We start from the raw sequence: 24,145 nt of genomic DNA, 5'->3' as shown, positions 1-24,145 counted from the left end.
TATTACATTTATGACCTTTTAAAGCTCATTAAATACTTGGAAGAGTGTTTCTAGCTATTAGAGATAGTTTTGAACTACTATAACCGTTATTTTGTCTTCTAGTGGCTCATTTCAAAATTGCTGGCAATAGCTTTTTAATCGGTTAAGATAAGCTTTAATGGATTAAAACCTTTAGTCTGGCAATCTACTTCATAGTGTTAATCGGTTGAAAAGGCTTTAATCAATTAAAACCTTTTTGTCTTCAGATGCCTTCAAGTGACATTTTTCACCAGCCTTCTTCTATTTGACTAATCCTCTATTTAACTAATTGAAGCTTATCTTCCTTCAACTTTGATTGATTAAAGTAAACTTTAACCAATTAAAAGATCTTCAATTTTTGATTTTTTTTTTCATTTGGAGCCTTTTAACGATCAACATCATTTTGAATTTGAATTTTGGCACTTTCCGGTACTCCAAGTTTGACCTTTAATTGATTAACCTTTTTGATTAACTGATTAACATGCTTTTACTTTGCATCTAGTACCTTCTTAACCAATTAAGCCTTGTGTTAACTGATTAAGACTTTTCTACTTGTCTTTAGTGTAACACCCAATACTTCCTTAACCAATTAAAGATCCTTGTAAATCAATTAGGACTAATCTACCTTCATTGAGTTCTTTCTTCTTTACTTGTCTAATTGATTAACTAATCTTGCAATTGAACAAGCTTCTTGACTTTTTTTCAACCAACACATATGTTAAGGAATTTACACTTTCTCTTTCACACTTAAATAATATCATTAGAAACCAATGAATGAGGAATGTTTTGTTATCATCAAAAACACATGGAGTCAACAATCTCCACTTTTTTTATGCTGACAAAACACCTCTAAATTTAAGAGTGTAATGTCTTTAAAACTATATTAAGTACTTAAACATTTCAAAAGCAAATGCATGGGAGTTTTTAAGATGAATAATTTAAGTGCAAAACTCATTCAAGAAATTTTGATCATTTTTGTCATTTCAAAACTATAATCAATTTAAAGCTAATAGAGCTAACATTCTTGTGATCAAATATTGAGTGATGATTGAGTTTCTTGACTTGAGACAAGCTTGGTGTTGTGTAGATTGATAATCTTTGAATGCTTGGAGATAAATTCCACCACTTGTGAACCTATCTTGCAACTTTAACATCTTAAAGATGAATGTTAGCGGGATCATAAATAGAGCTCATTCAAGCAATTTTAACACTCATAAAATTAAATCATTCAAGCTTGTGGACATTTGTGAAGTGAGTGTGTGAAAGTTCAATAACTTCAAGAATTCACACAACAAGAACAATCAAGCTTGTAATTATGTAAAAATGAATGTATGAGAACTAAATCATTTCAATCACTCAAATAATTTTTAACCAAATTATGATCATTTTGTCATAATCAAAACTATAATTATTTTAAAGCTAACATTCAGACTTGCAAAAATCCATTCCTTTGGTACCTTTTTCAAACCATTCTTTCAACCATCATTCATTAATGAAATTGACACAAAAACATGAAGAGATTTAATATCAAATGACTAGAAATTCTATTTGGTGATCACCACCAAAATAAAATTCATAAAAGTTCAAATTTTTACCAATTTCCATAATAGGAAAAGTTAAGGTTTCACAAAACAAGTATAAAATTCATCTAAAGTAGTGGTAACATTACCTTGGTGAGTTTTCAAAGCTAGAACACACTTAAAACCTACCATTTGAGGTAAAAATCAAATTTTTAAAACTCGATAAAACCCTTACGATGAAAACCCAAAATCCTTAATGTTGAAAAATCATTTCGTTATGTCCAAGATGTTGAAAATCAAGATTAAAAGTTGAAATAACGATCTCCTTGAAGAAAAATGGAGTTGAAGCTTGGGAGAAGGTTGAGAAAGTTGAGAAAATTTTAAAAAGGGTGGCTGGTGGTTGAGTAAATGAAAACATGCTAGGGCTTGGATTTTGCAACATATTTATAATTTTGGAAGTGTCACATCCCTATTCCTGAAATGATCGTGATCGATGCATGGACCTAGACGAGCATACCGCTAGGCCTAAGCAAGCCTCCTACCATAACTTCATTAAACAATTCCTCATTACATGCAGAAGCATCTTATAACATCCATTTACACACAACACCATCACGCATGCATTCATAAAACTCATTATACAATTAAGGAACTTCTCAACTTCATTGTATAAGCTCAAGCATTTGATATACATATATATATATATATATATGAAAAGTGCCACTATCATGGTGCACATTAACATTTGCTATCAACAACACCCTCGAGTGTCCATGTAGGCTCTCGAGCCGTCATCATAATATCATACATAACATTATCAATTTAAAATGCCCAACATTGGCAACATTACCATAAACGTTTTCATAGTCTATAAACATAAACATAAAGTAAAATACCGACTCGTCAGCGGAACATGACTGACCCTCTAGGCATCAAGTGGTTGCTAGACACCTACCAAAGAATGAAGACCAAACACTGGCTGCTATCATACGTTATCACTAATCTACAATAAAATAAATGGGAAAAATAACTTGTGAGTCACAAAGACTCTGTGAGTGGATACGATAAGGGGATAAGCTAGGGGATAAGAGTATTTCATAACCAAGCATTTATAACTCATGCCATTCATAACTTTCTAATCATAAAACTCATTATACATGTCATTTAAACTCATTTAAATACCTTTCGTTTGAAAACAAACTTTTATAAACCTTTAGAAATCCTTTACCTTTAAAATCCTCATCAAATTCACTTAAACATCCTTTTTTGTACCATATCTATTGATACATTATCGAATGTATCGATACTTTCAAGTATCGATTGATACATTGGTAAAATGTATTGATACATTTCACATAAAAAACCTCTTATAGCAATCTGTTTAGAATGTATCAATACATGCTCCATATGTATCAATACCTTGAACATAGAAACAAAGTTTCTGAACAATTTCAGCATTTTTGCCATTCCTTAAGTCCTCTTGCATCTCGAGAACTATCTTGAAGGCTTAATTCTTCTCACTAAGCACATTCTCATGCCATCACAAGGTATAAACTGTAAACACTACTCAAATGAACTCAACATACAACATACCATAAACATAACAATGATAATGATTTCATTAACATTAAAACTCACACGTTGTGATGGTTTAATCCCCATCAACCGTGGGCTAGCAACGTACATCCCCATTGCACCTTGAGAATTTTATGATGCATCATAGGAGTGAAGTCATCACTTGCACCCCGTGAGAGAGGTATCAATCACACTTTTTAAGTCTCATACTCATAGCATGTGGTATGTGGAATGTCCATCACATACATCTTTCCTCATCTCATAAGTTATATGGAATTTACATCATATGCGTAATCTCATGGCATTTATCATGCTTGCTCAATCATCTCATGTAGTATATGGAATCTACATAATATACGTAATTCTCATGGCATTAATCATGCATACTTAATTACCTCATATTGTATATGGAATCTACATCATATGCACAATCCCATAGTATACATCACGCATACTTGATCATCTCTTATGGTATATGGAATTTTCATCATATACATAATCTTATGGCATTCATCATACCAAACATGCACATTATAGCATCTATAATTAAGCATACAATATCTCGTACCCACGCTAGTTTGAAGACTAGAGTAATCGAGTGGACTTCGAACATAAGGTGCTTGTCCCCCCTTGTTGAAAACTAATACATAGCAGAGTATTTATATACATAGTAGATTCATAAACCATTTGAAATCACTGCATCAATCATATCACAATCTCTAAGAATTTATTTTTCTTAGAAAATCATTTTCATTCTTGAAACTCAAATCCTTTGATAACCACTTTAGAGATATCATTTCAACATACATAAATAATGCTTTTCATAGAAATCATGCTAGCTTTACGTATCAAAACAATTTTAAAGTGGTGTATCCACTCACCTAATTGGAGAGTCAATTCCTGGCTCCAATCACAACTCCTTTTCAATGTTATCCGTGGCATTTTCAAGTGATCCTATCATACAACAATCATCACAATTATCCTAGAATAAGAATTCCGTAATAATCATTTGAAACTATTCGACTTTGGCTAAACTAATTCTCTAGCTAAAACCCATGCTTAAAAACCCATAAATTTTCCATCCTTACCTTAGGTGAGCTTAGATGCTTAAGGAAATCACAAAGCCTTTAAGATTTAATCACCAATAGAAAAATATGGGCAATAAAATAACTATTTAAGTTCTGAAAATCCAAAGCTAAAAGACTTAATAGCCAAAAATGTCATCTTTTTCCATAAAAACCCAAATCTAAGCTTTAGAATCATAAAAATGGAGTTTTGGGTTAAAAATGAGTTGGAGGAGCTTAAGAATTGGTGTTTTACCTTGCAAATGTAGCTGAAGGTTGCCAACCCTCGAAAAATGTGATATATTTATAAGCTAAAGTATGAAAATACACTTTTTCCCCTTTTATTTTTGTAAAATCAACGAAATGTATCGATACATTAGCCCATGTATCGATACATTTGGTTCTAGGGAAAATGTATCGATACATTATGAACATGTATCGATACATGTTTATCAGAAACCCAATCTGGGCTAAATGTATTGATACATCATGAATATGTAAATAATCTAGGCTAAACCCAATCCTCTTTACTTTTTACTTTCCATTCACTTAAGATATTTAATCTAAATAAGCAAACAACCCCGCATTTGGATTCAATAAAAATATCAAAAAAATCAAAATCTAAATTTTTCTTTCTAGAACAACATTGAAAAAGTTCGATTGAAAGTAAATTTGGAACCCTCATTTGTCATAGCAAACATATTCTAAAAATTATTGAAAAATCATTTTTGATTATCTAAAATTCAAGGGAATCATGATTGTCATTTTTTATTTCGAAAAGATTGTTTTATAAAAATCACATATTTTGACCCCTTCCAAACTTAGAAAATTTCTACTTCAAAAGTGACAAACAATAAAAAGTGTCAATAATTCTTTTGAAGGTTCAATTTAAGATTGATGTTCAAAACATGTAATCTATATGCTCACTTAAGGATTTCCTAACTTATCCTCTTACTCAAGATGGGATTTCACAGGAAATGAAAAGACAAGTTTAACCTTTTATTTTTTTTTTAGGTTTGACATTAAGGTATCATTACCTTGGACTTAGGTCTCAATATTTTTGAAACAAAATGGTTGTATTTGGGGTTTTTCAACTCAAGTCTCAAGACTTCTTGTGGAAGTCTTGAGACTTTCTTTCTGAGCAGTAAAGTGCTGGTAGTTTCTCCAAAATCCTCAATACTTGTCAGCCAAGTCTCAATACTTTGGCTCTAGAATGCTATTTTTGAGAGAAACATCAAGTCTTTAAGCTCTATTTGTATCCTAACTTACCCAAACTCATTTGAAATCATTTGGAGGATTTTTTTTCTTAAGCTAAAGTGTGTTTAAAATCACTCATAAAACTTTAAATCCTTAGTTCACCAAGTAAAATCACGCTTCAATCATTTAACAAAAAAGTGGGATTTCACAAAAGCTTAGTGGGCCATACCCACGTAAGACCTAGTGTCAATCACGGCCCCTTAGAAATAGGTTTTGACACCCACTTAATAAGTAAGAAACATAATTATGTGTAAGTATCTATATTTTATCAATATCCTTTTTTTTAATAGGTTAAATTATGCAATAGTCCCTATACTCTACAAAAAGAAAGGATTTAGTTCTTATACAATGATATATGTAAATTGAATCCTTATACTTTGTGAATTTGTTAATTATAGTCCCTAACTCTAATATGATTAAATTTAACCGTTAAGTACGATGGAGTTAGATCTAAGGTTGCGTTTGGTACTTTACAATGCAATATCATTACAGGTAATGTGATTGCAAGTAATGTGATTGCAAGCAATATGATTGTCGGGAACATAACATTACAGTGTTTAAGATACAAACAAAATAATAATTAAAATGTAGGGAAGATAATATTGCAGCGTTTGGTTTACAAGTACTTTACTGGGAATGTAATGTTAATTTTTAAAATTACCGCTATTTATTAAAATACAAGTTTAATATACTTATATTTTTTATTGTTAATTTTTATATACTATCATCTTTTAAATATATTTTTAATGTCATATATTTTATTTTTATTTTTATTATAATATTATATCTTTTCTTTTCTTTTTTTAATATAATTTTTTATATTATATATTTTATTTTAATTTCTTTTACCTATATTATATAAATTTTAATTTCTTATATTTTATTTTATTGTAATTTCTAATTATTATATTATATATTTTATTTTAATATTTTTTATTTTAATTATAATATTATAAAATATTTTAAACAAAGGAATAAAGTTGAAAGATAAAATGGTCTTTAATAACATTACAAAGTACAATGTAATGTGATTATATTAGTTTTGGACTACAATCACATTATTTCCTTAGTTGTAATATGATTGCATTGTAATCTTGCATTATTGTAGTCTGTTGCAAAACAAACACTGCAATATAATTTAATTGAACACATTGCAAAGAATATACCCCCACTTCCCTTATACAAAATGCTACCTAAGTGCATTGATATATTTGTGTAAAGTATGGATTTCAAAAATATATTTTCTAAAAGAAGCAAGAAATTCAATTACACAAGTAAAAAAATACACCATTCATATTGCAAGTAACATAATCACATCTTAAAAATAAGAATCTATTAAATTAATATCAAACGTACTTTTTATTTTGAGATTCTTATTTTAAAACATCAAGTGAATTATAGTAAATTCACCACCACACCAACGATTGATTTTTCAACCAAATAAACTTACCAATTATTCAAAAAATATAATTAATGAAATGTTTAAAAACTAAATCTTGAACTCACTTTGCATTAATCTCGAAAATGTAAACATTTCACCAAAATTTTTACAAATTAAAATTTTTTCACAATGTTATGTATATCGCACGTGTTTGTCTGTGTAAATTGATAGAGAACTTCCACAAAATTTTTGAATAGGCAAAAATATTCTTAGTTATACATATTTCTTAAGTATTATATGATCCTAATCGATTTTCAAAAAGTTCCTTTTTTTCCGGCCGGTGAGGAGAGCATAAAAGAGCAGAATTATTGTTGACGTTTGTGAGGGAGAACCTAAACCGTCTATTCCCATGCAAGAATCTATCATCGAAATCTTAGTACAAGAAGCACTCTACTGTCAGATCTGATTACTTATCCCATACGTTGCTGACCTAATGCATCTCGTCCGCAGGTTCAATTAAAATATGAAAATTATGCAAAAAGAAAAAGTAAAATGAAGCCAAGCCAAGCCGAGCCGAGCCGAGCCACGAAGCCAAATTTGAAAATGAAAAATAAAAAGGGGAACTAGCCCCAAGCTGAAACTTCCAAAAGTGAAGCCTGACGTGGCGAACGAGAAGATCCGACCTGGCAGTGGTGATGAAGTTTGTTAATGGATGATTAAAGGTGGAGAAAAATCTGTACGATTTGATTAATGGGGATGGCTAGGGAGGGAATGTGGGCTTTGTCTTTGCCTAAATGGGAATGTGGGACCTACAATCACAGCTGTACATCACACCATATCATGTCAAACTTTTCGTACGGACGGCTGTTGATTGCGGGGCCCCCCGCTGGGGCCAAGGAGTAGACGGCCATGATTGTGCGGTTATCATTGGGTGATTTTCCTTTTGATACATGGAGATATAGAGAGAGAAGAAGAAGAAAGCAAAGCAAAGAAAAGCAGGAGACACCCTTTTGTCAAGTCATTATTTGGTAATCTAATCTCTCATGAGTCTCATTATCTCATTCCGAAAAGAGAGCATACAAGAAGCAATTTTTTTTGTCCCCTCCTTGTTGTATCAAAGTGTGTACATAGTTGGTCTTTCGATTCCATTAAGAGTTAATTACATATTTACTTATCAAACTATAATAATTATGTATACATTGGTATCTAAGAAAAAATGTACAAGATGCTTCTCAACTTTCAAATAATATATTATTTTAATCTCAAATCTAACATAGTTAACCTAACTAGTCTATGTATCGTCCAATCACTGTAATTTTCACATCGATGTCATGTCGAATCATGTTGCATCTAACAATTGGTCAATCTCGAATGAGATTTTAATCGTTTAGGTGAAAAAAAAAAGGCATTGTTTTAATTGACATTTAAAAGGGTGTTGATGATTTCAATGATGTACATATGGTCGTATGCTTTAATAGCTTATTATAATTTTCTATAGAGGCAAAAAAAAAGGAAAACCTAATATTAGCTTTATCTAGACCTATCCATAGGTCTGGCATGACTCAAACCAAGTTCTGAACATGATTTTGTAGGCTTGAGTCTGGCCCAAGAACATTCTTATATTAATACATAATATATTTTAATTTTAAAATATAATAAAAAGATATTAAAATATTAATAAAAAATATTTTTAATTTAAATAATAATAATATTATACTTAACTTCAATGGATGGATCGGATCATATTTGGACTTTTAAAGTTGTAAACTTAACTCGACCCATAGACTGCTCTAATTTTTCTTTTCTTTGAATTAATATTTACCATGTTTAATTTATAAAAAGCATGATATGTTATTAACTAATTGATTTTGTTAACTTATTTTGCAATTCATCATGGAAAATGGTGGAAAAGAACTACCACAAGTGATAGAGGAAAGGAATATGTTTAAAGAGTTAAGTAAAATATTTTTAACTAAATTAATTAATTATATATATTCCTTTTTAATCTTCAAAATTCTTCAAAACGACAACAAGATCTCCAATCATACTATGTTGAAATCAAAATATATAGTTTTTAATTATGATGCTAAAAATTAAGCATAAATATTCAATTTGAAATAAAAAAAAATTTAAATGTCTTTAACAATGGCCATTTGCTTCGGTTGGGATTAGTTGAGGCCTTTAGCGGCGTGGGTTGGATTGAGTTGGTTGCTTGCCCTCCATTGTTGGGCTCAGGTATTGAATGGAACGGGCTCAATGCGTTGGCTAGGCCTAGCTCATAGGGAGAGGATAAATTACCCAGTTGTTGGACTATAAGCAAAAGATTTTTCAGATTTCAGATATCTCGTAAGAGTTTGGATTTTAAGTATAATTATTAAATATTATCAATTGAACTCATAAATACTATTTTATTATTTATTAAACAGTGTCAATGGACAATAAAATACCATATTAAGAATTTATTGATACTAAGGATTATACTTTCAATTTAGCTCTTTAATGAAATCGTACTCTACTGTTGACATTATATATCATCAATGCAACAAATATAAATTCATATTAAAAATATATATAATTATTTATATATAAATATGAAGTTAATCCTTCACAACCCTTAAATAAATTAGTAATTAGTAATAAAATTAATAATGATTCATTTTCGTTGTTTACCATTAGATTGTTTAAGAGAATGATATCTCCCACTATAATTACGTTTGGTTGGTGAAATAGATAGGAATGAAATAGAATAGTTATTATGTAGAAATAGAATAAGGTGAAAATAGAATAAAATAGTTATTATTTAGTTTGATATGACAAAGGGAATAGAACAAGAATAATTATTATGACTTATTGCAGTATTTGGTTGATAACAATAATTTTGGAATAAGACAAAAATAGAAAATAAAAAGATAAAAATACCCTTTATTATTTATATGACTATTTTTTTATTAGATTTTTTGAATATTAATAATTTAGAATTTAATTAAAATATTAATAATTAATAATTTAAATATTAATATTTTATTTAATTTAAATATTATCATGATTAATTTTTATTTTATTTATTTTTTAAAATATTAATAAATGATAATTTATTTAAAATATTAATAATTGACAATTTAAATATTAATATTTTTCTTTTATAATTTAATTATTTATATTTTAAAATATTAATATTTTATTTAATTTAAATATTATTATGATCAATTATTTTATTTTATTTTTAAAAATTAATAATTGATTATTTATTTAAAATATTAATAATAGATCATTTAAATATTAATATTTTATTTATAATTTAATCATTAATATTTTATTTAATTTAAATATTATTATGATCAATTTTTTAATTTATTTTATAAATATTAATAATTGGTAATTTATTTAAAATATTAATAATTGATGATTTAATTATTAATTTTTTTATATAATTTAAATGATATTATGCTTATTAATTTTTAATTTATTTTGTTTTTACATAATGTTGGCTCCATTAGTTTTTGATGATAATAAAACATTCTCATGTATTTGTATCTAATACCTTTACTTGAGTGTGCAAGAAATTAATATATGAAATTAATTTCTTAACTCTTCAATAAGTATTTTTGAAAGAAAAATAGGGATAAAATTAACAAAATGTAACTGAATAACAAGGAAGAAACTTGTTGGTGAAACAATGAAAAACATTGGTTAACCAAATTTCAAATTGGAAAAATAGAGGGCTGAAAAGTTTGAGAAACAGAACCAACTTAGTCAACCAAGTTAGTTGACTAAGTGCGTTCTGCCAAAATCTACAAACCAGAAACAGAATCAACTTAGTCAACCAAGTAGTCGACTAAGAGCTCTCTGTATGCAATTTAAACTAGAGCACTACAAGACAGATTAACAGTTAGAATTCATCTTCAACTGTTTCTAACGGCCATAAATTATCAAACTGCCATCAGAGTTGCATCTCCAAGTATAAAAGGGTCTTCCAACAATGAGAAACAGGTTTTTTGAAGCCTTGAATGAGATTTGTGCTATAAAAAGTAGAAAAAACCAGAAAAGCTTCACTGCATCTTACTGCTCTTAAACGCCAATCTTTGTAATAGAGCTCAACACTTCATCTTATACCATATAGATCAAAGTAAGTGATCATAGGTACTTTTTTATTACTTATCTTGTATTTTTAGAGTGAGGGAGTCACTCTAAGGAGTTGTTCAAGCTTGGGATAGCTTGATTGTTAAAGGTTGTGGTTGAGCTTTGCAAAACCACATTGGGTTTTAGTTGAGCTTGTGAAAAGTTTTTTGCTGAGCCTAGTAAAAGCCATTGTAAAGCTTGGTGAAAGCTTGTGAATTTCATCGGTTCATAGTGGATTTGTGAAAAAAATCCTTGATTGGATAATTAAGGTAGTGGATGTAGGTCTTGGACCGAACCACTCTAAATTGTTGTGTATTTTATACTCTGTTTTTATTTTCTTAAGTTTTAAAAATTAGTTTCTAATCTTGTAAAGAGTCAAATTGTGCTATTCACCCCTCTCTAGCATATATTATTGAGACCAATACATAAGAATAATTTATAATTTATGTGATTAACACTTGATAATTTAAATATTAATATTTTAAAATATTAATATTTTATTAAAAGTTGAAAATCAAGGGAGAAGAGGAGAGAGAGAAAATAATATTTTATATAAATAAAGTTGTAATTTTTTAAACTTGTAAGGGGTATTTTTATCTTTATTATTTTTTAAATTTATTTTTCAACCACGAAATAACTAATACCATGAGGTTACGTTTGGTTGGCGGAATTAATAGGAATGAAATAAAATAGTTATTATATGATAATAGAATGAGGTGGGAATAGAATAGAATAATTATTACTTAGTTTGGTATAACAAAGGGAATAAGACATGAATAATTATTATGACTTATTGTACTGTTTGGTTAGTAATAATAATTTTGAAATAAAAAAAATAAAAAATAAAAAGACAAAAACACCTTTTATTATTTATATGATTATTTATTTTTATAAGATTTTTTAAATATTAATAATCTAGAATTTAATTAAAATATTAATAATAGATAGTTTAAATATTAGTATTTTATTTAATTTAAATATTATTATGATTAATTTTTATTTTATTTTGATTTTTAAAAATATTAATAATTGATAATTTAAATATTTATATTTTATTTATATTTTAAAATATTAATATTTTATTTAATTTAAATATTATTTTGATCAATTATTTTTTATTTTATTTTTAAAAATTAATAATTGATTATTTATTTAAAATATTAATAATAGATAGTTTAAATCTTAGTATTTTATTTAATTTAAATATTATTATGATTAATTTTTTATTTTATGATATTTTATTTTTTAAATATTAATAATTGGTAATTTATTTAAAATATTAATAATTGATGATTTAATTATTAATATTGTTTATATAATTTAAATGATATTATGTTTATTTATTTTTAATTTATTTTGTTTTTAAATAGGAATAATTTATAATTTATTTTATTAATAATTGATAGTTTAAATATTAATATTTTATTTATAATTTAATATTAATATTTTAAAATATTAATATTTTATTAAAAATTAGAATCAAGTGAGAGAAAGAGGAGAGAGAGAAAATAATATTTTATATAAATGAAGTTGTAATTTTTTAAACTTGTAAAGAGTATTTTTATCTTTATTAATTTTTAAATTTATTCTTCAATCATGAAATAGTTAATAGTATGGGAGAGAGTAGTATTAGCTATTCTTTGGTTTTAAAAGATTTTGGATAATATAGGAATGCTATTCCTTGGACCATTTTTCAACTAAATAAAATAATCAAAATTTTTTGAGAATGAAGGAAGAATAGCCAACCAAACATGCTATAAAGGAATCAAAATTTATTGAGAATAAGCCATTCTTCCAACCAAACATGCTATAAAAGTTGAAGAGAAGAACTGTATTTTCCACACGATAATTACATATCTAACGATAAAGGTAAACAAACAAAGATTTCGGATCAAAAGGTGGCTTCGACTCCCACTGTGGTCGAAAAATCTAAATAATTATTTTGATCATTTTTATTCAAGGGTATTTGCGTCATTTTAATATTATTTTATTTTTATTTATAATTTATAATTCGGCTTTGATTTTTATTTTTCCGGGCTTCAACGCTTCTTTTTTTTGTTCTCTGGACAACAAGGCAAAAACTCGAAACGAAAATGAAAATGTTGCGGCTTGTGTCTTCTTTACATCCTCAAATCCCATCAACTTCTCCGAAGCTCTCTTTTACTTACAAAGATGCTTCCTTGTTTCCCAAACCCCAAGTTCAGGTCCCAAAATACCCTTCGCGATTCGCTCTATTTGCTCAAAATGGAAACAAGGATGACCTAACCAAGGAACCCAACAAGAAACAAGAAGGAGAAGAAAATCCAAAGGGGCAGCCAAATGGGTCTATTAATGGTGGGGATTCGAGGAATGAGCGACGGTCCATGTTTAACTTCAGATTGGGTGATTTGCTGGACCCAGATCCCGATAACATCGTAGCCCTTGGATTGACAGGTTTGCTAACGTGGGCAAGTGTTCAGGTTTTGTGGCAGCTGTTTTTGATCTCGGTGGCTATTCTTTTAGCTGCTCTCAAGTATTCTTTCATTGCTGCTCTTCTCATTTTCATTCTCATTACCCTCCTATGAAAAAATTTTGAAACTTTTTTGCCCTTTATTTCTTGAAACACCAATCCTCTGTTGGAAACTGTCACTAGGATTTTTCAGTAGGAAAGAAAAAAATTAGCTTGAAAGATTAGATATTGGTATTGAAAGTGTTTCAAAAATTGGATTGCTGGAATTTAGAGGTGGCAAGTCGTTGAGTTGGGTTTGGGTTGTAGTGGCTAAAATCTTGGGTGTTTCCAGTTTGAATCATTTGGGGTTAAGGTCATTTTGAGTTTCAAATTATTGACTTTGTAAAATGTAATTCAAATTGAGTCAAATAATTTGTGCTATGTTTATTATTTAAACTTGGGTCCTTTGAACTTTCTATTATTGTGTTTTGTAATGTGGTGATTGGTGAAGAACTTATCATTGCTTTTTGGGATGGTAAGTTTTCGATTAGCATCAGAAAGCTAACCTGAAGGCTACAGCTTATCCTGATTGTGTCTGGAGCAGGTAAGAGAGGTAGGAATGTAGAGTGAGTCATCCATAGGAAAAGTGCATCAAGTGATAATGGAACAAAACTTGCACCCAGTCCCAGTAGAAAACCATTGTGACCAACTTAATTGCCGAAAAGCTCCATCACAATTTCAATTTGCTTTGTGGTTTTGCCCTCCAGGAATCATTTACTGTATTCTGCGACCGATCCAAGAGCAGAATTGGATTGCCATGCCTGGCGACATCAAAACTGGGACAAAAAAGGGGTTATGAAATGGCTGCACGCAGCTTGTTGCATGTTCAGAACGTGAAACTGAAGCCCAGTTACTCAATAGATCAACTTACAAGTTCTCCAGAAGAAAAAAACAATAAGAGTTCACTTCTTTTCCATTTGATGAATAACAGTTTTCCAGGAGAATATATACACTCCTGTTTAGAAAGGAGCTAATTTTATGGTGGGTGGCTCACCAATCTCCAAAGAACAAGATTGAAAAGCGTTTCTAGTTAGGTCATACCACCTAATTGTCTTGCTGGGATCTTTCTTAATTTTCTGTTAATGAATTTTTTCTTATATAGTTTCTTATATAAAAGCAACATTGATTGAAATTACATATATATATAAATATGATTCCAAGAAAGGTATGCCAAGACCCAACATGATAAATGTGACATTCCCTACTTGCGGCAGAACTTTAAGGCAAAGCATGTCAACAGCTAAATTTGGCAATAAATTTCAAAATTTTGAGCTTTTCAGGAGACTTTTTGTGTAAGCCATTAACTCCATAGTTCACCATTGGTGTAGAAGCTGTTTTTTATAAAATTTAACAATCAGAAACTTTCCTAAATCAAATTCCAAAGAGAAACAAATGGCTAAAATAAAATACCAAACAAACAGCTGAGAGCAAACTTATGTTGAGGTGCCTAATCTTCATCAAACTTTATCTTCTTTGGCGCAGGCTGACTGCTACCGACCTGCCAAAATATCACTCAGAGTAAGCATTGTGGCCAAATACAAAAAACCTCATGACTGCAGAAAGGAATTAGCAAGAAACAGATATACAATGTGTTAACAGACTACACATACACGGTTGACAAATAATAATTTATGATTCATGTTAAACGTGGTTAATCCAAAGCAGTCTTAAGTCAAACTAGGAAACAATGAAACTATACCACGATTTACAGTCAAACTACACCCATAACAATAGCAGCAAGATCACAACTAAAAGAGACAAAAAACAAGGTTAAAATGCCCCATCAACTAAAAATGAAAAACTACACATTTACTAAAAGGGTTTAAGCCCAGTAGGGTAAATTTTCAAGAAGCAGCCAGTTTGAAGGCTTTTGGAAAATCCTGAAATCAGGTCTGCAGGCATACAACATTGTAACTAGGTTTTCCAAACGAAGAAATAGTGTTTAATAAGTTACACTAACAAAAATCTTGATTCTTCATATTTTGACATCAAACATAAAAAGAAATATTCTAAAACTATACACAAATTACAAAACCTGCTTTGATTGCCTACAAGAATGTGAGCTGTTCACCGCTATATTGAACTTCTCTCCAGTCATATGACGTAAATCCTACTTACAAGGTCAGTTGTCCAAGACCAGATGTGAATTTGAAAGTGAAAAGAGAGGACTAATAAGGGACGAATGGAGTGTACAAGGCTAGAACAGAACGAATGTTAAGTTATTTGTCCAATTTCATCTTCCATGTCAAATCCATAAAGGATCAAACCATTCCTTGTGTAATTAATGCTATGGCAGGCCAAAATGTTTAAATGCTTCATGCCAGACTATTGAACAGAAGATTCCTAACACTAAATGTTCATACACCTTCAACCTAAGCATTCCCAACAATTGTCCATGGCTACAAGTACAGAATGAAGCCAGTAAAAAACTGAGGCAGATTCTTACAATTTCAGGGCATTCATAATCAATGCCTGCAGCCTCTATCATCTTTCGACGCTTCTGATCTCGTTTTAGGATCTTCTCCACCAACTTTTTGTGCTCTTCCAACGTTCTCACCTGAATAACCAAAAACAGAACAAAATTTAAAAAAAGCAAAAAAAAAAAGCACTGAATTAATTAGTCATTTACACATAAATACACCAGATGACTTTTCCTATCTATGCTGAATACCTTATTCTGCCGCTTCCGTTCAATTTGCACATAATCCACAGGCTTGTATTTATAATTAAAACCTCTCCACCTACAAAACATAGAATACAAATTTACAATCACCAATCCATCAGAGTAATGCACAGAAAATGACTGAATTTCAGCATAGTATTCTAACAAACTACTAAAACACTGAGAGCAAGGGCTGCAGTAATATTCAAAGATCAGCAGATCCTCACAAACAAGCTTTCCTTCAATTCACTAATTTATTTGATAAAATATATATAAAATGCAGACAGGCATTAGAAATTCTACACCCAGCTAATATATGCGTAACAATATTGACAATCCACTAAAATCATCCTTTCAGATTGCTCAGAATTTGCAAGAATATTATCCAAGATAAGCTACATACACATTTTAAACAGTGTTGTCAAGGCACAGGCGTAGGCAATAAGGTGCAAGGCATATCAAGCAAAGCGCCTTGCACCCCTTCAAGCGAGGCTCCTTTAATCAAGGACAAAACTTTTGCACCTAAGTGCGCTTTTTCAAGGCAAAAGGCGCTGAAAAAGAAATTCTAACTTCAGTCATGTCAAAAGGCTTTTTCTTTTTCCTATATACAATACTATCTTTTAGCATAAGTGCTTTTTTTGTGCCTTGTACCTTGCATGAGGTAAGGGTCTAGCACCTAGAGTGCGCCTCGCGCCTTTGATAATTAACCACAGTTAACGTAATCTGTACATGTTCACTTTCAAAATAAAAAGAAAAATTCTCCTAAGTTTTTATAAGAAATATTTGATCTTTATGCAGAACTTGGACTTCTTATCCTCTCTTTTCCAAAAATATCTTTCCTCTCACTCCAATCTCACGCAATGATAACCAAGTGTTAAACATCTTGCTGGTACCATTGCAAAACAAGGTCTTCTTGTGTGTTAAATTTGGGGATAATATGCAGTAAATAAAGCATAACTACATTAAATCTTTTTTTTTTTTAAAGGCACTGGAAATTTCCTGAAAAACATGCATGAATAAGAAAGAACCCAACTTATTGAAAAATAACTCATTGCTTACAATTTTGGATGAACATGCTCTGGAGGTATAAGATGGACTTGCAAAAGATGCTCAAACAACAGATAATTATGCATACAATCAGCTACAACTTCCGCCACCTGCAGTCAATGAGAAGTACTTAAAATAACCAGAATCACAATAGGCATAATTTCATTAGATATCAAATGAAAAAAACTAACTCCAACCTGAGGATTCTCGAATTCTATGAAACCAAAGTGCTTTGATTTTCCTGTCTGTTGAAAACCAACAATAAAATTGCAAAAGAAAGAAAGTTAATACTTAGCTATTGTCATAGTGAAAATGTTAGTGAACAATAAAATAACACATTAAATGCCAGTACTATGTTCTGCAACCGGCCCTATCACACTCAACCAAATTGCAACAGAAATTTCAAAATTTTCATTCAAGAAACTTCAGAATCAACAAAGCAATAACTCAAATATGCTAAACTGTATCAAGACAAATACATATAAAGGCATATAACTCCCAACAGCTTCTAAAACCCTCATTGTAAAGCATTTTTCTAGTAAAACTAGAATGGTAGCACCAAAAGGAACTTCGTAGCACCCCCGAATGAGAAACTTTTTAAATTTCAAATAAGCTTAACGATAAAGCACACCCTGAAGTCTATAAAATGAAAAATATGCTAGCAAACACAGAAATATAAATGAACGAACACAATAGTGAAACTGAAGCAATTGCTAAGGACCTTTTTATTCCGAGCAATCCTTAATCTCTTAATAGCGCCAAACTGTTGAAAATAAGCTGCAAGAGAACATCCAGTTAACAAGAATTTCAAACAAAAAATTAAGGTAAAATAAAATTTTTAAGACAAGAATTCCCTCCTCTGTGTAAAATTCTTTCACCTTCCATCTCTTTCTCATAAAAGCCATGTGGGATTCGACCAATATACAAGACGGTAGCCTTGTTTTGCTGGGGTTTGTTTCCTGGAAGCTCACGCGATGGACCGCCTTCCAAGGGCTTCATTGATATGCACCATTCCAAACAGTTTAAAATTACAAACAAGCTTCTTCTTCTTTTTTTTTTTGCAAAGAAGAAAAATCAAACACAAATTATTAATAATAATAAACAAACATACCAGGAAATCAGCAGATGCGGTTTTAGAATCAGAAAGTGCAAAGTGAGAAGAAGCCTTCTTTACTGTTTTCTTCAACGCTTTCCTCGCCTTCAACCCCATCGACTTTCGAATGAGTTTTTAATCTTCAATTTTCCCTTTAACAGTTCAGTTCGGCACCTCTTTATACAGCGGTTTGTGCGGCTGCTGTGTTTGAGAGAGAACAAGGGCAAGCCAGTAAGTCGGTTTTGGAAGGGAAAGGCAAGCGCATGTTAAATGGGTATGAAAGCCGAAACGGCGTAGCTTCCTGTAGAGAGGAGGAAAAACAAAAAAGGGAATCTGGGCCAGGTCTGAGACGAAAGAAATTAAAATACTGGGCCTCCAGAATCTTTTTGGGCCTAAACAATATATTTAAAAATATATCTATTTAATTAAATTTAAATAAAATAATATTTTTAAACCGAATTTGATAAAAATATTATGTCTAAAATCAAATCAAAACAAGTCAAGCTTGCAAGTCTGATATGGAATTCGACTTGTAATACTTCAAATTATGAGACGAGAAGAGTTGTGCGAATATTGACTTTTTTTTTTTTTACAAAAGCAATAGATAATTTTCTTTTTATTTGACTTTTTTTTTCCATTAACTTCAAGAATTTTCCTTTACCAAAAAAATTTTGTTTTCAAACATTAAAAATTGAAGAAATGGATTTTGAAAATCCATTTTAGAGACAAAAGGACCTTAAACTTGAAATTTTAATTAAAATGATAGTCAATTAATTGGCTATCTGACATTAAGTCAACCACTGGACTAGCATCTTTCTATCAACAAAAGGTCTACTCGGATACAAATAATAAGATAAGAATTTATTTAAATATAATAAAAAAATAAAAATTTATTTTAAAAAATGATAAATTTTAACGACTTATTTAGTATTTATCCTAAATAAATCAAACTCAAGTGTTCATCAAGCTAAATTTAACAACTTGTCTAATGTAAGGGTGTAAACGACTATAGTACCCATTGTTTTTTGAGGTACTCAACTTAGAAACAGTTTAAATATCAAGGTATCCTAATTTCATTAAAACCTAAATAAAAATACAAAATACTATTCAAAATCAAACCCTAATAATATAACATTACTCATTAATTATCCGAATTTATTAAATACTATTCAAGCAAATTTTTTGTAAAAATTATATAATAACTCAAACAACAACAATATAACATAAAAACCATATAAATGTAGTATCAAACATCATATTCAAATGTAACATATATCCAATATCATATAATATAATTTAATTTGGGTAATGGGTATCCTAAGGGTCAAACTTGAAACCTACTCGAAACGAGGCATATATTAAAAACTTTACCCAAACTCTCCCCATAACCGAATTTAAAATACTCGAACTCTATATTATTGGTTCGGTAACCCTTAGATAATCATATAATATCAACCAGTTTACATCCCTAGTCTATAAATAGAAACCCTTACATAACCCACATCTTGAATCCATTCAACCCACTCGAACCTAAACTTGGCCCAATTAGAATTTGACTCTTAAAGGTCAATACTTGAAATGAACTCAACTTAATTAAATTCAAACCAAAGTTACCTAACTTGAATTTGAAGCAACTTTAAATTTAAACCAAGTAAAACATGTACTCCACCTATCTCATATTGAATGTTCGCCTTTTCTTTTTGGGATACCTTCATACTACATCCACTTTATTTTTTTAACACTTACAAGTACAACTCTTGCAATTTATATGCTCATATTAATTTTTAATAATTTTTATATTGTTTATCTATGTTATAAATTTGTTTTAAAAAAAATACTAAAATCAAAGAGTTTTTCTTAATCTTCATGCCAAGTCAATATATAAAATTTCAATTTCAGACAAAATGTTCATATTTTCTTACTTTAAATACCACTTTCATTAAAAATGATCCGTATAATATAAACTATTATAAAAAATGACCTAAAGACGACTTCATTATTTCATGCCCCAACTTCGGCTCACAATTGACGCTAGGTCACAAGTAGAATGTCACGACCTCGTTCTGAGCCATGACCTTATAGGTGGGGCCTACTCAATCCACACAATCCTCAAAAAACAAATAAACATAAACACCTAACATAATATCAATTGTACGAGTGCTCGCCTTAGACTGATATACTTAACATAATACATAGCGTTAATCATACTTCGTGCCTTGGCATGAAGTTAAAATGCATGACACACGCTCAGATTATTCAATACACACACGCACACACACACACACACACACACACACACACACACATATATATATATATATATATATATATATATATATATATATATATATATTTGTATTCACGGTACACTTCAAAACTATATGCCATCTTGTGGCTAATACAACATGTCCCAACCCAATCTTAAGCCATGACCAACGTGAGCCAATAAGCATAGCCCTCCAAGCCCATGCAAACCTCATACTTATTTTTGTGATAACCAGCTCAATATCATACTTTGTATACACATCATCGGGCAATCTTCATATATTTACACGACATATCCCATGTACATTGTATGCAACATGCATACTATCATCAAAATATTGCCAACTCGTGGCTACATCAATGTCTGTGCAGGACCACTATCTCAATAGTGTACCATCAGAACATGATAAAAGGCACATAAACAAAACATGCTATGGTATGTAAACATAACATGATAGGGGCATGTAATCCCTATCAATAGTAATACAGAACATGCTAAGGGCATGTCACCCACATGGATAGTATTATAGAACATATTAAAGGCATGTAACCTAACTCGATAATAGTACATAACATACTAGGGGCATGTAATTCATACAGTGCTATCAACTCAATTTTATTTCACAATAGGAGCAAACCTTACATTAAGGTTGCCTTCATACTTTATCAAATGCTAACCTTTAAATTCACACATCATCCAAGGACTACATTCATATAACCTATAAACCATTCAAACTAAGTTCACATTTGAGGTATCAAAACAATTAAAATGCTTGTTTCCTATGCACAAGACTAATTATATAATTATACATATTTATATACCATAGTTACATTTCCAAAGCTTATTTAAACACGGCATTTCAACTTCAAATTCCTCTCTTAAATACATGATTAATCAACACATCATTAAATACTAAAACATGCTTATATCAAAATAATTTGAAAACACCATATCTACTCACAACACAAGAGGTGCTTTCCTTCTAACACATCCAACCAACAAAACCTTACTCAATATGGAATATTGGAGCCTTCAACAGAACCTAAAATGATTAATAATCATTAATAGCTTCATTAATTTCAGAAAATTTGTAATAATCAAAATACCTAAACAAAAACCTACTTAATCTCTCTAAACCTAAAATTAGACTTTTATCTTCTTCCAAACTACAAATCGATAGTATAAATAACCTTAATTTCAACTTGTCTTACTTCGGTTAGTTTGTTGAAGAGGAATCAAGTAAAAACCCTAAAATTTTAGAGAGTAAAACGTTGAAATTAGAGAGGGAAAGTTTCAGATTTTGAAACCCATGAGTTTAAATGTTTAAGAAGCTGAAATCTCACTTTTTACACCCTCAAATCCGAAAATTCAAAGTTGGAATGTGTTGTGGAAATTGCCCAAGAAACAACAAAGATAAAACCCAAAAAAATCAAGCAAACAGAAAAACACAAGAATTTACATGGTTCAACCTCTTGCCTACATCTACAGAGTGAAATTGTTCTTCTATTATTGAGAATTTAAAGTATAATAAATTGACCTTTATGGTTCCCCAAACCAACCCAAGATCCCTTGCACACTCTTCCTCAATAACCTCCCAAGAACATTCATCCAAACCACTCTAGCTTTACCTAAAGCAAAAGACAGAGTTACAAGGTGTTCCCTCTCTAGAGCTCTCAAAGCACTACTTACAATTCTAAAGCTTAGAGATCCACTTTTATAATATAAAAGTCTAAAGTAGAATGTGATTAGGACTCGATATGGAATAAGAAGTTTAAAACCATACAATTACTCAATGTTGTATACAAACAAGAATCTTAATCGAACAAGATCTAAAATTCTAATCAACCTAAAACTCAACAAATCTCCACCTTTGATTTGAATTCAAACTCCTTAAACCTCTTCCACTAGTCGCACTTAATTAAACTTCCTAACTCCACCTACTTTCCAACACCTTGAACAGCTCTCCAAGCATTAGACTTTCCAAATCATTGGCCTTTATAATTACCATGACTACACATACCAAATCAAGCATGGTCCAACACTCGATTCTACAAAACGGCCAATGCACTTGTGTAGCCGTCAAGTCAATGGCACTAATTGACTTCGGAAAGGGACCTCGACGACCCTTCCAATTCACTACTGGCAAAATTTTTCGTCCTTTCACCATCGTCTACATCATGTGAACCTTTCATCACCTTCTCGGCAAATGAAATCTCACTTTGGTAGCTACCATCTCCTGTACACTATTCCCATCCTTTTGAGGCCTCACATTCTAGATGATACAAGTCATTATGCAAATTGCCCCTTATCAGGATCATGTTGCCTTGTGTGACTTTTACCATTCCATCACATGCAGAATATTCATACCCTTTGGAGTCTAACAGGCTCAATGATATAGATTCTTATGCATCTCTAGGACATAGGCCACACCACCCAAAGAACGCACAACTCCATCATACATTTGATTTTCACCACTCTAAGACCTATGACTTTCACTATTGACTTATTACCTAAAGTCAAATTCCCAACCATCCATTCTTAAAGTAAATCAAAATAATCTTTTTGATAACATACATGAGTGGCAGAAGAAGAATCTAAATACTAATCAAAATTTGCATCCTTATTTTCTGAGATTGCAAGGACATCACAATCATCACTTTCAGTAATGAAAGCACACTCACCGTTGTTCTCGTTACTTTCATCCCCTTTTGTAGGACAATCCCTTTTAATATGTCTATACCCTTTGTATTGAAAGCACTGAACATTGTTGGATCTAGACTTGCCACCCTTAGATCCCATACCAGTTGACTTCCTCCTACGAACCTCAGTTACCAATGCCAAGCCACTTGGATCTCTATCCCCTTCTTTACTTTTCTTTCGGGCTTCACGAGACATTAACGTTGCTTGTGCTTGTTCTAATGTTATTGTATCCATCCCATATATCAGAGATTCCACAAATACCTCATAAGAGTCTAGAAGCGAAGCTAAAAACAATAGCGCCTTTTCCTCTTCCTCCATCTTCATATCAACCTTCTTCAATTGATCAATGATCCCATCGAATTCATTCATATGCTTCATGAGGTCTTCATTCTCTTTAATCTTTAAGCGATACAACTTTTGCCTAAGTTGCAACTTGTTGGAAAGACTTTTCGCCAAGTAAAACTTTTCTAACTTTGCCCATAATCTTGGAGCAGAATCCTTATCAATAACATGGTTAAACACGTTATCTCCAATGCAAAGCCGAATAGTGCTCACACACCTTTGCTCCAACTCTACCTATTCAACATCTTTCATGTCATTGGTTGCCCTTCCTCCTTTCCTAACAAGGGACGCATTAAACCTTGCTGCACAAGGAGATCTTTCATCCTTCTCTACCATTTCGTGAAACTAGTTATCACGGACCAAATTCTCGACCATGACCGGCGCATGGACCCAATGGGCATAGCCCACTAAGCCCAAGCAAGCCTCTTTATGCAATTCTGATTATCATTCCCATCCATCATCTTTAAAAGGAAGTGCTATAACTATCAAAAGTAAATGTTCCAGTAATATTTTATAACAACTGAATATTCATATTTATATTATATCAAAGTACTGTCATCATCAATCCAACATATACATACTTCATTTATAACATGACTCTTAGTAGTTTACA

The 24,145-nt window shown here is 30.7% G+C and overlaps 2 protein-coding genes across 4 annotated transcripts; one reads left to right on the top strand and one right to left on the bottom strand.

The window, feature by feature from the left end:
• Positions 1-12,961: 12,961 nt before the first annotated feature.
• On the top strand, positions 12,962-13,818 carry LOC18586764 (uncharacterized). Its single transcript, XM_018129486.2, has one exon. It carries the CDS (start codon positions 13,028-13,030, stop codon positions 13,496-13,498), a length of 471 nt encoding a protein of 156 aa, XP_017984975.1. The 5' UTR covers positions 12,962-13,027; the 3' UTR covers positions 13,499-13,818.
• A 154-nt stretch (positions 13,819-13,972) lies between these two features.
• Positions 13,973-18,478, bottom strand: LOC18586763 (RNA-binding (RRM/RBD/RNP motifs) family protein). 3 transcript variants are annotated; one of them, XM_088802542.1, is made up of 9 exons: positions 18,243-18,478; positions 18,010-18,124; positions 17,853-17,908; positions 17,329-17,376; positions 17,144-17,241; positions 16,094-16,163; positions 15,869-15,979; positions 14,833-14,920; positions 13,973-14,198 (listed from the first exon to the last, which is right to left on the bottom strand). In XM_088802542.1, the coding sequence occupies exons 1-8, from the start codon at positions 18,339-18,341 to the stop codon at positions 14,870-14,872; spliced, it is 648 nt and encodes a 215-aa protein (XP_088658668.1). In that variant the 5' UTR covers positions 18,342-18,478; the 3' UTR covers positions 13,973-14,198; positions 14,833-14,869. The 3 variants fall into 3 exon arrangements, with proteins under 3 accessions (XP_088658668.1, XP_088658667.1, XP_017984974.2); XM_088802541.1 differs by lacking the exon at positions 13,973-14,198 and adding an exon at positions 14,656-14,753; XM_018129485.2 differs by lacking the exon at positions 13,973-14,198 and having other exon boundaries at positions 14,656-14,920.
• Between the last annotated feature and the right edge of the window lie 5,667 nt (positions 18,479-24,145).

This window comes from Theobroma cacao, chromosome 10 (genome assembly GCF_053813885.1).
Source record: "Theobroma cacao isolate CCN51 chromosome 10, ASM5381388v1, whole genome shotgun sequence".
In the NCBI taxonomy this organism is placed as follows: Eukaryota; Viridiplantae; Streptophyta; class Magnoliopsida; order Malvales; family Malvaceae; genus Theobroma; species Theobroma cacao.
This window is presented reverse-complemented; position numbering and strand designations above follow the sequence as displayed.

Bases quoted from the DNA above. Each gene is read 5' to 3' on its own strand.
- LOC18586764 (XM_018129486.2), top strand. From the start codon at position 13,028: ATGAAAATGTTGCGGCTTGTGTCTTCTTTACATCCTCAAATCCCATCA.
- LOC18586763 (XM_088802542.1), bottom strand. From the start codon at position 18,341: ATGGGGTTGAAGGCGAGGAAAGCGTTGAAGAAAACAGTAAAGAAGGCT. The intron at 17,377-17,852 runs GTCCTTAGCAAT...GGTTTTCAACAG, and splicing joins GGATTGCTCGGAATAAAAAG to ACAGGAAAATCAAAGCACTT. The intron at 14,921-15,868 runs GTAAGAATCTGC...ATATTTTGGCAG, and splicing joins ATTATGAATGCCCTGAAATT to GTCGGTAGCAGTCAGCCTGC.